The following is a 17,133-nucleotide window of genomic DNA, read 5'->3' as shown; positions in this document are numbered from 1 at the left end:
TGTTGTTTTCATGGTCTACATGGTTGCTTTTGATACTACTGAAAGTCAAATGATGCAGGTTTAAGAAATACTCATAGCATGCTTCAATGGTAAAAAATATAGTAATATTGACAACCCCAAAGATCACATCAAAACAAAAAGCAAATACAACTAACCTGCAAAGGAACATCCCTCCACACACATTGTACAAGGATAATACTTTCTTGCTCCAATCAGCCTAGTCTTTTCCCTCTAATTCCTATTAGTTTTTCCCAGTATAGACCCCATGGGGGAAGCAAGTGATGAAATTACCATATGAAATATTATGAACAGTACTGAAGAGAGTCATGTACAACCAGACCTTGTTCTTACAACTGTAGTTAGGACCGTTGCCTTGTCCCAGATGCCATTGGCGACCTTCCTAGGCAACTTCCAACAAGCAAAGTCAATGGAGGCAGCCGGATTCACTTAATTTCATGATTCACTTAACAACTGCAGTGATTTATTTAACAGTTTTAAAATTGAGTATGACTTGTTTAACAACCCATCTTCTTTAGCGACATAAATTCTGGCCCCTGTTGTGGATGTCACTTGAGGACTACCTGTAATGTCTTGATCCATACTGTAGTTTCTTTCTTGATACTGAGGAGCAGGTAGCATGGATGTGAATATATTCATGAATGTGAGTATAGAGGCTATCAAAGGTTGGCCTAAGTGGGCTTTTCCCCATGAACTGCTTCATCCAGCAGAGCATTTGAGTGAAATCCATTCCCATGAGACAACCACAGTTTCTCAGAGTTCTCTGGCAACCACAAGTATAAAATAGCAAAGATATCCCTGCGTCTTGGCCTCTGATCAGAAGGTGCTTTGCATTATCAGAAATGACACATGAACAGTGGTACTTGCTCTCAAACAGGCCTTTAAAGAGTTTTTGTTGGGCCGTTTGTCAACCTTGCAACTTGGAAGGAATACAAATTTGGGAGCTTGAGTAATACAAAATAGATTGGGGAAAGGCAGGCAAAGCCACTGGCATTCAGCAAACAGATGCAGAATCACATACTTGCCCCTGTTGGCCACTGCTGTCCAAAAGTAGGACTTCTCAGGTCTCTCTTACAAGGTTGATTTCTATGGCTGAGTGAGAATTAGCTACATTCTAATTGTCATCCATATGTTTATGCACTCGCATTTACTTTTCTGCTCTTGTGTGTGTGTTTGCCTCCTTTTTCTTACAAGCTGTTTCCCAAGTGTTGCCATCTCTTCCTGATAGCTCCCATTTTGCCATCTCTTCCTGATAGCTCTCATTTTGTTGCAGTTGGCAAGAGTGGTTGCATGCCACTTGAATGCCTCTGCATACCACCCCCGTTGAGAATTATCATTCTCTTGAAAGTCTGGAATTATTTATCCACATTCATTTCTTCAGAATTAAAGAAATGTGTAACCTTCTAGAGACCTCATTTAGACCTCAAGAGATTTGTGTGCAAATTCTCTTTAGTAATTAATTTTGCTGTTTTGAGTTTGGAGGCAGTACATCCATCTTTCTTCCATTGCTCCTACTAATTAGCCTTTTTTATCACAGTTTTGGTTTTGGACCAAAGTTTCTTTCTCTCTCTCTCTCTCTCTCTTTCTCTCTCATGTGATTGATTAAGTACTCCCACTACACTTTAAAGTACATTTTAAGATTTGCAGGTCTTGTCTCTGAAGATTATGTTTGCAATCCACCAAGTAGTGCCTCTTCAGAATCTTCATTTATTTCAATGAGATTTATTTTAAACAGAGGCTGCTTTGTGCAAAGGATAGGGGGAAGAAAAAAAGGAGAAAGTGCAATCATAGCAGAAGTGATATATTACTCAGGCCATACTCATCGCCTAATGCCTTTTAGCCCTAATAGAATACTGCATTTTTCAGAGTATGAGACACACTGGAGTATAAGATGCACCAAGATTTTGAAGAAGCAAATAAAAAAAAAAACGTTTTTGCACTTTGCAGACCTCCCAAAATTGGCCCATTTTTCATCAAAAAAGGGAAATGCATAGCCTTTAGGAGGCTTATAGAGTGCTCCTGGCGGCTGGGGATGCAAAAATAAGCAAGAAGTGGCCCATTTTTTGCTCATTTTTGCCCTCCCCAGCCCCCAGGAGCACTCTGGAAGCCTGCTAAAGACTATGCATGGCTCTTTTGGCAAAGGGGGCGAGGTTTCAGTAGGCAAAAATGTTCTATTCAGTGTATAAGACGCACCCAGATTTTCACACACACCCCTTTTTTTTGAGGGAAAAAGGTTCATCTTATACTCTGAAAAATACGGCAAGTTGCATAAAAAGAGCTAGATCGAGACTTTAATCAAAATATCCTGCAGGAGGTACCAATTTGGGCTAAAGAGTTTTTGCCCCCCTTCTCGAATGGTATGGTTGTTGTGTGTTTTTAAATTTTGTATTGTTATGTCTCGTCTTTTATCCCCTGTCTGTACCTCCTTTCCCTGATTGAATTGTGAGCCGCCCTGAGTCCCCTTTGGGGAAAAGGGCGGCATATAAATGTAATCAATCAATCAATCAATCAATCAATTTAGTAGTGATATTTTTTAGTTTAATTTCTCCAGACGTTTGTCTAAATTTAGGCATATTTAAACCACTTGATTCAAATGGAGTTAGAAACACATAATTTTGCATAGAAACTATAGGAAACTTTAGATGTCTTGCCATTATTTCATTTCAATATTTATTGGATGATGGGTTCGTGATTTTCTTTTTCTTCATCTTTTCTTTACAATTTGATTGTCAACACTTTGTCAGTTATCTCTCTGTCAATCTTGCCTTCTCAGTCCCTGCTTGTTCTGTCCCCTTTCATTCTTTACATGTCTTCCTTGATTTATTTTTCTTCTGGGTTACTTCTGTTTCTCATTTGTCTTTCCATTTTTTATGCCACCCACTACATTGCTGGTAATGAAAAGAATGCCAGGGAGTTCATTCTTCCAGTACAACTAACACTTCTTTTTTAGGTAAGAAAATTTTAGTTTTGATCTGTGGAATCACTTAGCTGTTTCGTCTGTCTGCCTATTTTTGCATGCTGCAATTTTAGCGTAAATAGAAAAAGAAGTGTTGCAATCTTTTCTTCTTGTCATTTACACTTCTAACGTTACAAAGAACATTGTTTGTGTTATTTCTTGGAAATTTCCAAGATTTAAAGGCATACCTTCCCACTGACTAGTATGCTTGAGAGGCCATGGCAAAGCCAAAACCTCATTTCTGTTGCTTTCTTTATAGACATGAACATCCCACAATCCTAGACACACATTGACTGTCTGGGCTCAAACGAAGTGCTGACAAGAACCGAAAGCTAGTGAGCAGGCAGATGATATGCAGCCAGTCATGCAAATACCCTCAGTGTCGGCACCCATGGACTGGGTGGGAGTAAAAGAAAGTCATTTTTGCAGTCCTCTGCAGGACCTCTTACCCCATTGGAAAGTGCCTGAATCTCTCTCCTCTGACATGTAATTTCATTGGTGTAGGAAAATTAATAAATCTCCTGTTATGCTTGGGACTTTAAATCCACACACTTCTTATATGCCAGGGGTGTCGAACTCTATTGCGTTGAGGGCCGCATCAGGGTTGTGTTTGACCCTGGGGGTGGAGCGTGGCCAGAGTGGCCATGGCCAGCTCGACGTCACTCATGTTGGGGGCGGCTGTGGTGGCCCAAGTGCTCAGCCCACAAAAACGGAGCTTGGGAGGCTGCGACAGCCCCCTGCAACCCTCTGCCAGTGAAAACGGAGCTCCATTTTCACTGGCAGAAGGTTGTAGGAGGCCGCCTCAGCCTCCCGAGCTCCATTTTCACTGGTAGAAGCAGTGCGGACCAGTCCTTCGCTGTTTCTAGGGATGTCCTGAGGGCTAGATCTAAGCATCCTGCAGGCTAGATTCGGTCCGTGGGCCTTGAGTTTGACACCCCTGTTGTATTCCATACTTTAGGAAGAGAATATTGCAGGAAATTAGCAGAAGCCCCTCCCCCCCAGTCACCACAACATTCTTAGGACCTAGATTCTATGTAAGAAATATAGCTTTAAAGTCAAAACTTTAAACATTTTTTAAAGGAAGCCCTTACAAGGGCTGACAAAGTTTTAAAAGCCAGCTGTTTTTTCATCATGCCTCATTGTCAGGATGAACCTAACATACTACATGAAATATAGAGCTGATTATTTACAATAGTCATCATTGGTGTACTTTGCAATATAATTAATCTTGCTGAACTAATTTGATTTTAAATATGGAAGTGATTTGTAGGTTTTCTCCATTATATGTTGCTTTGTGTTGTTTATCCTGGCATTGCACAAGGGGCACAGTTCTAACCAGCCTTTGTTTTATGTGTGCGTCTGTTTAGGCAATGCCTATTGTTGTGTCTCCAACTTTAATATACTTTGTGGGCATACAGAATAAAGCAGCACAAAATCTTTGTTGTTTATTGTACAGTCTTTGTAGTTTCTGTAGAGCAGCCCGTTGACTAAAGTTATGCATCCTCCTGGCATGATATCATCCAGAGGCAGACAATGTTGGGTGGGTGGTTGCCTTGCATTCAGGCCATGTGACAAGAATTGAGGTTCTTCTCTCTCCCCCCCCCCAAAAAAATCTCAATATTTGGCCAAATAAGGGTATTCACCAACTCTCTTTGAGAAAGGCAAATTTCTTCTGCCTGAAATACACAATAATACACAATTAATTTGATGTTGTCACTTACATGTTTTTGACATTCTGAAGAGCTTTGGTGAGAAGGCATCAAGTTGAGGGAGTGAGGAGACTTGGGGGGGGCGCTCAGATTAACAGCTTCCATCAGTTGTCAGTTAAGTTGCCTATCTCTATTATTATGTTTAAAATGATGCAGTATTGTATTTGGTCTTAGTATTTTTCCCTTACTAGTATTATGCTGTCTTGGTAGCTTTCTCAGCAGAGGCAAATAGGGTATTATATTTCTTGAATTATAAGGGAGTCTTAATAATGAAAACCATGGTAGCTTTTTTTAGAGCTGTTAGCTCATCTTGTCACTGATGAGTGTGTGAAGGACATGCGGCATATTTGACTCTATCACTTTTGGGCTGATTGTTTTGTATCTGTGGAATGTATTTTGGGATGGTTTCTTCCTCTTTTCTTTCTTCTCTATGCCTCTGCATTATTATACTGGCTCCATTTGATGGTTCCATCAGGTAAACTACCTGTTCAGGTTCTCACTCATTTAAGGAGTTGTTTAATAGGTTAGGCTAGAATCACCAGCCCTTGTCTTAAAATAATTTGTAACCTCTGTATGTTTTTTAATTCCTGATTTTATATTTCTTATTTATGTTAACACATGGAGGAGGAGCTCGAATTTAAGTTACTAGAACTGTTGCTGTTAAAAGTGAAAAAGTGGTGCTTATTCTAAGCGATTTTATCAAGACATATTTGGGGGGGAAATACTGCAGGTAACTTTCTTTGTAAATTATTATAAGTTGTACTTCTTGAGCAGTACAAAATGGAATTTTTTAAAACTCCTAGCAAAATAAAATGACTAACTTACTTTGTAACTTTCAGTTTTATGTGTTGCAAAATTGGAGCATGACCTGATGTAAACTTCTGGAGATAAGCCCCAGCTGCACAGTAATGTTGCTTGAAGTTGTACAAGTTCAAAAGATAAATATATGAAATGTCAGCATACTGACACCGGATAAATACTGTAAAAGTGCCTTAGATACTCTGAAGATCTATAGAAAATCTGGATTATTATTTTTTTTAAAAAAAAAAAGATATTGAGCCGAGTCTTCTCAGCCCTTGCTTAGAGGAATGTTGCTGGAACGGTTACTGCTTAATAGCTAAAGATGTTCCTCAGCTATGCCAAGAAAGCTTGATTCTGCAGGCTTCGTTCTTCTGTTGAAGAAGTAATGATCTCAGCAAGAGATCTGCCTTCTGCTTGAAACAGCTGTTCGTTAGGAGATAAAGCTTCCTCAAGCACGCAGTGTTACCTGCCGAGTTTTCTGCCTCTGGTTGAATACCCTCTCTTAGGCTGTCCTTCTCCAACCATGCGGCTTGTAGATATGCTGTGCTCAAATTCCCCTAATGGTCATGCTGGCTAAGGTACTAGAGAAGATGAATTCAAAAGCCTCTGGTGGCTACCTAGAGTTGTGAGATAATATTTTGGAAGGTAATTAAAAACAGAGATACAGAGAGCAATTCCATCTCCTGGTTTTTCTCTCAGATTGCAACCAAGATGATGGAGGTGACTGAATCCTTACTCAATTGGTAATTTTTTCTTTGCGTGAGCAGTTTTGCTTATCTTGGTCTTATATCATTTCATTTTAAAAACCTTGTTTGCCTGAGCCCATCTCTAGTGGAAAGATTTTTATGTTTGCATATGTTTCACCTACTAATAAAACCAGAGTTTATACGTTAATCTGTTCCAGGTTTTGATGCATCTTGGAGCCAAACAAGATAGGGAATACTCCTAGCAAGCTTATAACCTTTATATCTTTGAAACTTGATTCAGTAGAATTAATGCAAACATGGTAAAGATGGTTACAGAAATACTTATATTAAGAAGCAATGTTATATTTAATTTTGTATTTCTAGTCTGCTCAATTCATCTGGATTTATACACTAATAATTGATTGTAAGGAGTGTGCTCTAAGAGATTTCTTTACCAGCTTCAGAAGTCATGGCAATTTTTTCATTGAAGCATTCATGAGAAATGGTAGAGAAAGCAATGTGATTAATAGAGAAGTTGAAAGACATTCCTAACTGGTAACAGCTTCATTATTTCTAAGGTCCTTCTGGGAGACTTGGTGTCTTGTTCTTTTCATATATTTTTTTGGAATCGCTTTTAATATGCAAGCCAATACTGAGTAAATTCCAAATCAAAACCAATAGTGTCATTTATATCAGCAAGATAGATAGAAGTCTCTAGAAACCTAGCCTGTCTTATCTGTTCCTTAGTTAAGTTTGGGGTTTTTTTTGTTGCATTATATATTTACTATCAATATTATATCAAAAAGAATATCTTTAAAGATATGTAATTAAGACCTTCTGTATAACTAAGGAAAAGCAAAATGATAAATTATTGAGGGGAGTGGTGCAAATTCATGTACTACATTTTATTAGGCCCTAATTAACATAAATCTCTTTTCTTTGGTGTGTTAAAACAATTATATCCTTTACAAGCCTTGTGGAAAGAAGTACCCAATTACACTCGCTGGTCAGGGAGTTTCAGCTGAGCTGCCAATTAAGTGATTATCTTACCTTCATTAATTTTTTTAGAAATAACTCAAGAAGGCGAACATACCTAATGTTCTTTCGTAGTCCTGTTTGCCACACAACAACAGCTCTGTGAGGTGGGATGGATTGAGAGAGAGTGATTGGCCAAATCAAATCAAAGTCACCCAGCTGGATTTCATGCCTAAGAAACAACTAGAATTTATGGTCTCCCAGCTTGATGTCTTAATCAAGGGCTGTCAAACTCAAGGCTCATGGGCCAAATCCGGCCCAGGGAGTGTGTAGATCTGGCCTACAGGGCCACCCTGGAAACAGCAACGGATTGGCCCACAGTGCCTCTGCCAGTGAAAATGGAGCTCAGGAGGCTGCGACGTCCTCCTGCAACTCTCTACTAGTGAAAGTGGAGCTCTGTTTTCCGAGCTCTGTTTTTGCTGGCAGACCGCTCGGGGCACACAGGAGCCCCCGACATGAGTGATGTCGAGCTGGCCATGCCCACCTGGATCCCAAGGTCAAACACCCTGATGCAGGCCTCAATGAAATCAAGTTTGACACCCTTGCCTTAACCACTAGACGAAACTGGCACGTGCTTGTGGAGGCAGCTGCAATAATTTTTGAAACAACTGTGGATCAAGGATGCCGCTACAGGAATACTTCAAAATGAAACAGTTCAGTCATACTAAAGTGCTTTGCAAATAACCTCTATGGAATGATTTATGCAGCCCTATCACCTCTGTGAAACCATCCTATCAAATTCTGCCTAATATAGGCAGGTATGACTTATATCTTCCAACATTTTGTTTAGGCTAAAATGATCTACTGTGAGGAGCCAACATTTAAAAGAAAAATTCTTAAATGGGATGGCAGGGACAAGGCACAATTCTATGCAAATTTTTCTGTTACCAAAATTATACCATCCTCTCCAGTAATTGATATTTAAAGCCTGAAGGACCACCAAAATATAAACTTGATGTGTGGGACAAGCATAATTATCAAAAGCCATAAAAATGTTATGGCCACAATTTAACTGCACATAAGTGGCGCAGATTATATACACTTGAGAACTGATTGTGACTCCTTTCTCATGATGCGCTGTCTTGGGGGGGACTTGGTTGAGATCAGGGAGAGAAAGTAATGAGAGGGGATTCGGCCATTGAGTATGCAGTCACAAATAGGGCTAGATGTCAAAGCCAAACAAAACACCAACCATACTTGATGAATACCCATGGATCAATGGGTGGAAGTTAATCAAGAAGAGAAACTATTCAAAGAGAGAAGCAACTTAGAACGGAGGATAAATTTCCTGACAGTTAGAACAATTAATCAGTGGAACAGCTTGCCTCCAGAAGTTGTGAATGTCCCAACACTGGAAGTCTTTAAGAAGATGTTGGATAGCCATTTGTCTGAAACGATATAGGGTTTCCTGCCTAGGCAGGGGGTTGTATTAGAAGACCTCCAAGGTCCCTTCCAACTCTGCTATTGTATTGTATTAATATTCTGTAGCCAAGAAAAATGTATACTGAGGTTTTTCATAGCAATTCCAGTTAATTGCTTGGACATTTTAAAATGGAATCTCCATTCATTTGATCTGGACTTTAACATATTTGGCTATCTGACATGTGTATGTATAGCAGGCCTTGCAATGCTTCAATGCCACCTCAAGAAAGCACGTTGTAACCTCCAGGGCCACATGGGCACTGTCTTGTCTGCAGGACTTTAGCAGGCTGAGCCTTTTCCTTAGTACAGTGTTTCTCAACCTTGGCGACTTTAAGGCCTGTGGACTTCAACTCCCAGAATCCCCCAGCCAGCTGTGCCAAGGTTGAGAAACACTGCCTTAGTATAATCATCTGGCTACCTTCTGTTACCGATATGCAATTTCAGGAAAAGCCATGGCTGTTTCAAGAGATTTTGGACAGGTGCTATATTCATGGGCCTGTGCATCTGGAATATGCTGCACAACCCCAGGATAAAAGTGTAACAAATTGGATTTATTCTTTGTTGGTGTTTTATTCTATTTATTGACAAAAAAAACCAGAGAGGAAGGTGGCAGCGGCAAGGGTGGAGGTGGGGTTTCCAAAGGAAATTCCTGAATTGTTTTTGGTAGAAATTGTTAGGTAAGGTCCCCATTGGGAGAGCGAGTGCGTTCAGAGAAGCATTGTGAGAGTGACATTGGAGAACACACAAACCAGCATACAGAGACACTGCAATTTAAATAGGCTTTTACTTTCGTGGAAATAGAGGTATCAGAGTCCATCAAACAGTCCAAGTCATACACGGATAAGACAGTCAGTCATCAATGTCTTTCAGTTAAGGGTTAATCCAAATAACATAGTCCATAATCATACAAACAGTCCGGTACTCAAAGTTTGCTAGCAGTTGCAAAACTTACAATAGCTCACGGCACTTTCTAACAGTCAGCTTCCAAAACACTCAGATCAGATCAGCCCAGCATCTAACAAACAGAGAGCTAACAGTCATTCTGGCTCCCTCTTATGGCCAATTGAGGAAAACAGCAGCCAATCACATTTTACAGCGTGATTTAAAGAAACAGGTACAACATTGCTATATGATTTATATATTGCCAACCCAACCGTTAGATTATATTCCTAACAGAAATTGTTTCAGGAGACACAATAATTCAAATGCCTAATGAGGCAACTATGTTCCTAATTTTTACTTTCATTGTTAGCAAAAAAAAAAAAAAAACTTTTGGTAAGACTGTTTATGATGTTCTGTGTGGAAGTAAATGTTTTGTTCAGGCTTTATTTGCTTACAGTATCTAAAATTTGTCCAGCTACTATGTCTTTTTTTAAAAAAATCTTATAGGATGTCACATGTGCTCCACTTTGAGGACAAAACCAGAAAAGTAAAAGACGCAAGTGTGCAAGATGAAGACACATTTGAAATTTATGATCCTCGGAACCCGGTTAATAAGAGGAGGCGAGAGGAAAGCAAAAAGATTCTGAGAGAAAAAAAGGCGAGGAGATGAAATGAGTAGTAAAACTCACCAGATCCAACTTGGAAAAGTACATCGTGCACTTTCTGTCTCTGCAGATGTCCCAAAATATATCACTTACAAGGTGTGAAAAGGAATCTGGGGTCTAATTTGGAAGCAGTGCTATCGCCTCTGTTTTGTGAATTCTGATGTAAAATAAGCAAGTCTTCTCAGTAAAGTCCTTAGAATCTATTTTTAGTCATTATTGTTAATAAATAGTTCATTTTCCACACTCTGTTCCTTTTTTATGTATTTGCATAGTTAAATAGAGGATTTTATATTTACAATCTTCTCGGAACACTGAAAACTTTTTCCAGAAGATAGAACAAAAGGATTTGGCATTGCTAAAAAATAATGTTATCGCTCCTGGTAACAAACTCAGACATTTAATGCTTGTAGAATTGGAGAGAAGCAGCAGAGAGTATCAGCAAGCTCAGGAAAACCCCAAGATTGGAAAATAATAGCAAAACCTAAAATCTTTAGGAAGTAATAGATAACAAAACAAAAGTAAGAAAACCAATTCAGGATGATAAAAGATTGCGCATGCTCATTTGTCAGAACTTTGAAACGAGTGTAGGGGGCGAGAGGGGGCGAGAGAGAGAGAGAGAGAGAGAGAGAGAGAGTAAGTATAGGATGGCTAGTACTAATAGAATTTTTGTAGCTCAGGATTGAACTGTGAAGTCCTTGCTGCTCTCTTCATTTTACAGATGTTTCATGATGTTCATTGTGCACTGATGAAGTTACCTAGCTGGATAATTAAGATCTGCCAGAAAATAATCAAATTCAGAGAGCACCAAGGGCTCTACAGAATGACTAGTTCTAATTACATACCATATTTTTCGGAGTGTAAGACGCACCTTTTTTCCTCAGAAAAGAGGCTGAAAATTTGGGTGTGTCTTATACATCAAATACAGCATTTTTTTTGCCTCCCAAAGCCCCGCCCCTTCACCAAAATGGCCAAGCATACCCTTATGGAGGCTTTCAGACAGCTCATGGGGGCTAGGGAGGGCAGAAATGAGCAAAAAACTGGTTGTTCCCCCCCCCCATCCCCAGCAGCACACTCTAAGCCTCCATAAGGCTATGCATGCATTTTTTTTTACAAAAAATGGGCTGTTTTTTGCTCATTTTTGGAGCCCCCCCCAGGAGCACTCTGCAAGCCCCCCCCCAAGGGTATTCATGCCTTTTTTAAAAAGAGGGGGGGCGCATTTTCTTGAAAAGCAGGCTGTTTCTGGGGAGGTTTGCAGGGTGCAAAAACTTTTTCCCCCCTTTTGGAAAGCTCTTTAACGGGTTGATGAGAATTAATTGATCAAGTGCTGTGCCAGCAGAAACAAACTCTTAGGTGCTGCAGATTGTCAGTGATTTCCTTCTCCAGCACATAGATAATACACCTTGAAGCATCTACCTACCTACCTACTCTCTCTCTCTCTTCCTACCTACCTACTGTATTTCTCTCTCCCTCTCTCCCTCCTTCCCTCCACCTACCTACCTACTTGCTCTCTCTCCCTACCTATCTACTGTATTTCTCTCTCTCTCTCTCTCCCTTTATCTACCTACCTACATACCTAACGACTCTCTCTCTCTCTCCCTCCCTCCCTCCCTACTGTATTTCACTCTCTTTCTCTCCCTCTCTATCCGTCTATCTACCTACCTACTTTTTAAAAAAAAATTGCCTCTTCAAAACTTTGGTGCGTCTTATACTCCAGTGCATCTTATACTCCAAAAATACGGTAACTTTCAAAGCTCTTGCAACCCATTCTGTAACTGCAATTCAATTTACCACTCTTATTTTTGATGCCAAACATAATCTGTAGTACAATGTGTGAAAAGGATCACAATCTTGATTTACATCTGTTGTCTCGTATATTTGGAATCAGTGGCTTACAATTTGATCTTAATCACTTTGAAAGCAAGCTTCCTCAATAATACAATTTTTCTATTCTAATATGCATGTGTGCAGAGCTATTCTTGAAAAGAATCTCCTCATGTCTTCAATATTTAAACTGCAATCTGTGATATTGTTAGCAATTCCACTTTAACTTCAGAACTATTTGCATGCCATGAAATGAACACACTTTGCGTTAGAACACAATTAAAGTGTAACAGATTTAATAATCTGGAAGCAAAGGACCAAGAATGGAGACCTACAAAGATTTAGCAATATTCTACATTGCTACTTCATATATATTCATTTTGTGAGCATTGCCATAATTAAAATAACCAGTTTATTATCTCTGCATAGAAGCCTTGCATTTATTTATGTGTTTTACATGGAAATTGGGGGGAAAACAATTTGTACATTTTAAACCATGCAAAATGTATCTCTTTAATGAAATAAAATGCATATTTTGAATACATTGAAATGTTTCATGCATATGTTGACATATCTGAGCTGAAACCAATTCCAAATTTATAAGAGTGGTCCCACATCTAAACATAATCATGTTCAAGTGTCTGTGTGATCCTACATAGGACTAAAATGCAGATCAAACACACCTCAAGCATTCACAAAATGAAAGGTTTTTCATCTTTCAGCTCGTCTTTCTAACTCTATTGTGGCTCTTAAATTACAATTGAAAAACTGGGTTTCTAGTTTGCTACTTAATTACAGTAGTAATTATAGGGTGTCAGATGGGAGATGCTGCCCTGCGTCTTTTAACCTCTGTATCTCCAATTCTCAGAAATTACTCTTCAGATACCTTTGACCAGAATTACTTCACCTTTTATGGATTGATAGATGGATATAGACCCAACGATTTCCATACAGATTTAATACAGTGCCTTTTATTAAATTCAGTTTTAAAGATGTTAAGAGATTCAGCTTGCCTAATAATTATAATATTGTATTCCTGAATTGTTTGTTGAATCCTTAAGGTTCTACGCACATCAGGACACTTATAGTGAAAAATACGGGCGCTCTTGAGTAGTTTCTGATCATTTTAAATGGAGACTTCCTGTTTGTTTTTCCTCAATATAAAACAAATGGCGTCCAGGAGTAAGTGGGACAACTTTAATGGATGAAGCAACCAAGGTCATTTTAAAAGCCCATTTGCAACACTGCTGATGTTGTTTTTAGAATGAGTTCAATAAGGTATAGTAACCTTATCAGGCTATGATAACTATGTTTCTCGATAGGGTCTGACGTGTCACAAACATAAAACTGTCTCATCATGTTAATATGGCCCAAGTGGCATGGGTTAGTTTAGTGCTGAATATTGTTAAAATATGCTATATAATCTCGCTAAGATAACACACCAAAAGAATGGAGGTGTGAAGAGAGTCCTTGTAAGAGGTTGTCATTGTCCCCAGCTTACATGTGAGGGTACAGAGCAGTTAACAGGCAATATGTTATTAAATTGTCATTCACAATAAGACAAACTTCTCATGCTTCTAATTTGCTATTAAGTTGCTGTTACAACAGACTTCCTTAAAAACAGCTTTCTAACTACCACTCCACATTAATGTATAGATAAAATGTAAAGGTCCCCCTCGCACATATGTGCTAGTTGTTCCCAACTCTAGGGGCAGTGCTCATCTCCGTTTCAAAGCCGAAGAGCCAGCGCTGTCCGAAGATGTCTCCGTGGTCATGTGACCTGCAGGACTAAACGCCAATTGTTCACAGAACGCTGTTCCTTCCCACCAAAGGTGGTTCCTATTTTTCTACTTGCACTTTTACATGTTTTCAAACTGCTAGGTTGGCAGAAGCTGGGACAAGTAACGGGAGCTCACTCCATTATGTGGCATTAGGGATTCAAACTGCCAACCTTTCTGATTGACAAGCTCAGCGTCTTAGCCACTGAGTCACTGCATCCCAATGTATAGATGCATTCTTGTAAATGAAAATAGAGCATGGCTGTTTATATAAAATTCCAATATCAGATTATTCTGTTATATAGAGGGATGCTTCTTAATATCCTGGTTCTTAATGTATTTACTTAGAAATTAACTTCACTGATACTTCTTCCAAATTATAGATAGAAGATAAGGCTACCATGATTTCCTTGGCTAGCAATTAGGCAGACGAGGCCATTTTTAAACTCACTCGATAGTGAGATGGGTGGCATATAATTTTAGTAAACAAACATTTTTGTACAAAATTTAAGGTCATAGCCACACAGATCTATCTCTTTCTGGATATTACTGCCCGGTTGACAGGGACGAAAGACTACATAGAATATTTATCCACAAGATTTAATAACTACTGTAACTGATGTCATTGTTGCTTGAGAATGAACAATTCTGATGCATTAGCTGTATCAATTCTGGATTTTGTTGCTTGTTTTTTTAATCAGAAACCAAAGATCCACCAACAGAGCAAAGTTCAAAAAATGCATGTTTAGTATTACAGAATTAAGTTTCTTGCAAGCATATTTTGAGTACAGAAATGTGCAGAATCTGAACTGAAATATCACTCAGGATATTTCCCCCTTCCTATTTTCAATTATTAATTTAATTATAGAAAGAAATGTCTACTTTTGGTTGCCACTGGAAACTTTCAGAGATCTAATATATTCTAAATGTCAACATCCTTTGAGTGAGGGAAGGTAAGTCCATGACAGCTACTTTACAGGCAGATATACCATAATATATGTAATTCTTAGTTGCACAACCTGTCCTAAAATCTATACCAGATCTCTACAAGGCAACCACAATCATCAGAAGGACATCCAGGATATATGCTTTCTAAACTACCTATTTTTTAAAGTCATTTTGATTCTAAGAATCAAACTTTTAATGCCAGTACATATATTGCTATTTCAAATAGAACTAGGTTCATCTGAAAGATTTTTAAAGAATAATTTTCTACTATTAACATTATTCAGATCTCTCTCGATCTCTCTCTCTCACTTTCTCTTCCCCCACCCCCACCCCCATCAAGCTTGTGATGTGAGAATATCATTTAAGTGTCGAAGCTGAGGATAATATGTGTTGAGAATGGAACATTCATTATCAGAGCATAATTGAGTTGAGAATTTTGGTAAAAAGAATAAGACAAATTAGTAGCTGTTCCACGCTTTGCAAAATAAAACCTCAAAAACACACAATCCACCTGAATAGTCAATTGACAACACTTCATGAGACAGGTTGATCCATCTGAATGACTGGTTAAGAAGCCCAAGCTGGTAAGTTTCAATTGAATTAGGGGGGGGGGGCTGAGAACTTCTGGCAGGAAATTCACTTGTGCAGGTTCCACTAAAGTCACCAAGATCCTTGCAGAATTATACATATTATGGAGTGCAGGAGGACTTTCTATTGGATTGTACCTGTGACTAGAAAGCAAGCTTTCATTCTAGTTGAAACATACAACATAACATTCTAGTTGAAAATAACGCTAGGGATATAATTACAGAATTCTAAGTTCCACCTCCTGTCAGGACCCCAAAGAGATTGTATGCAGCCTACCTTTTGCTTCCCAGCACATAGGTTCCCCTGGCACATATGTGCCAGTTGTTCCCAACCTTAGAGGGTGGTGCTCATCTCCATTTCAAAGCCGAAGAGCCAGCGCTGTCCAAAGATGTCTCCGTGGTCATGTGACCTGCAGGACTAAACGCCAATTGTTCACAGAACGCTGTTCCTTCCCACCAAAGGTGGTTCCTATTTTTCTACTTGCACTTTTACATGTTTTCAAACTGCTAGGTTGGCAGAAGCTGGCACAAGTAACGGGAGCTTACTCCGTTACACAGCGCTAGGGATTCAAACCACTGAACTGCCGACCTTTCTGATTGACAAGCTTAGCATCTTAGCCACTGAGCCACCACATCCCTTCCCAGCACACACACACACACACACACACACACACACACACACACACAAATCAATGAACCACAACGGGTTAGCAGAAGTACACAGATAACAGTATGTAAATCTATTTCAGATTTTGATCAGAGTTGATGATACTCGTGTTGAATGACTTTTTTTTTGCTATTTTATAAAGAACATAGAAATTAGAAGAACCATTTTACTTTAATGCTACGTGCCTCCACCTCCCTCACTTATCTTTTGTCAGATAGTCTTTGTAATCCTCCTTACCATCTTATAGGTAAAGGAGAGGTCCATTCTTCTCCTTGTTTCTGAATGGTCAATGAACTCTGACACAGCAAATGCTTTCAGTCTGCAAGCCTCCCTTTCAGTAGGGACAATCAACTGCACTACATGGTTATAACGACGGCTGGAGGATTTGGTTTTGGCTAGTCTAAAGAAAAGAAGAATAAGGGGTGACATGATAGCAGTATTCCAGTATTTGAGGGGTTGCCACAAAGAAGAGAGGAGGTCAAATTATTCTACAAACTATCAGAAGGCAGGACAAGAAACAATGGTTGGAAACTAATCAAAGAGAGAAGCAACCTGATATGAAAGAGAAACTTCATAACAATTAACCAGTGGAACAGCTTGTCATCAGAAATCATGGGTGCTTCATCACGGGAGATTTTAAAGAAGAGACTAGACAGTCACTTATCTGAAAAATTATAGGTTCTCCTGCTTCGGCAGGGGGCTAGACTAGAAGACCTCCAAGGTCCCTTCCAGTTCTATCATCCCTTTTCAGTCCCTTGGTTTTTCTAACGTCTTCCCCAAGGACATGTTCTGGAAAACATAAAATGTTGTGCTGAAGGAGGAGTGCCATGTTAGTTTGTAGTATCTAAAAAATCTGGTGGAGCCGAATAGCTCCTTTTCAGACCATCCCCTTTTATGAAAAGTCATAAGCTTTCCTGATTCACAAAAACTTATGCCTTTTTTGGAATCGTTAGCCTGAAAGGCTGCTACTTAGTCTCCTTGCAATGAACAGATGGGAAGCTTTTGTTTCATTTGGGTTGTACTACTGACTCAATATTTTTTTGATGGCAGTCATAACAAGGACTGGGCTTTTTTTTTAATGTTCCACAAGACCTACTCTTGCTGAGGCGACCCCTGTGTGCATACGAGACTGAAGACAGTAACACCCCCAAACCCCAT

General features: G+C 39.2%; 1 protein-coding gene across 1 annotated transcript in view; it reads left to right on the top strand.

Moving 5' to 3' along the window:
* The window catches only part of CWC27 (CWC27 spliceosome associated cyclophilin), a 107,698-nt gene extending 96,648 nt beyond the window's left edge, over positions 1-11,050 (top strand). Inside the window, exon 14 of the mRNA XM_032213556.1 lies at positions 10,017-11,050. Within this exon, the coding sequence (XP_032069447.1) occupies positions 10,017-10,179 (163 nt within the window). The 3' untranslated portion in view covers positions 10,180-11,050. The remainder of the gene's footprint in view (positions 1-10,016) is intronic.
* Positions 11,051-17,133: the final 6,083 nt, after the last annotated feature.

The sequence above is a fragment of the Thamnophis elegans genome, chromosome 3 (assembly GCF_009769535.1).
Source record: "Thamnophis elegans isolate rThaEle1 chromosome 3, rThaEle1.pri, whole genome shotgun sequence".
Classification (NCBI taxonomy): domain Eukaryota; kingdom Metazoa; phylum Chordata; class Lepidosauria; order Squamata; family Colubridae; genus Thamnophis; species Thamnophis elegans.
Note: the sequence above shows the minus strand (reverse complement) of the source record. Positions and strands in the feature narration are given on the sequence as shown.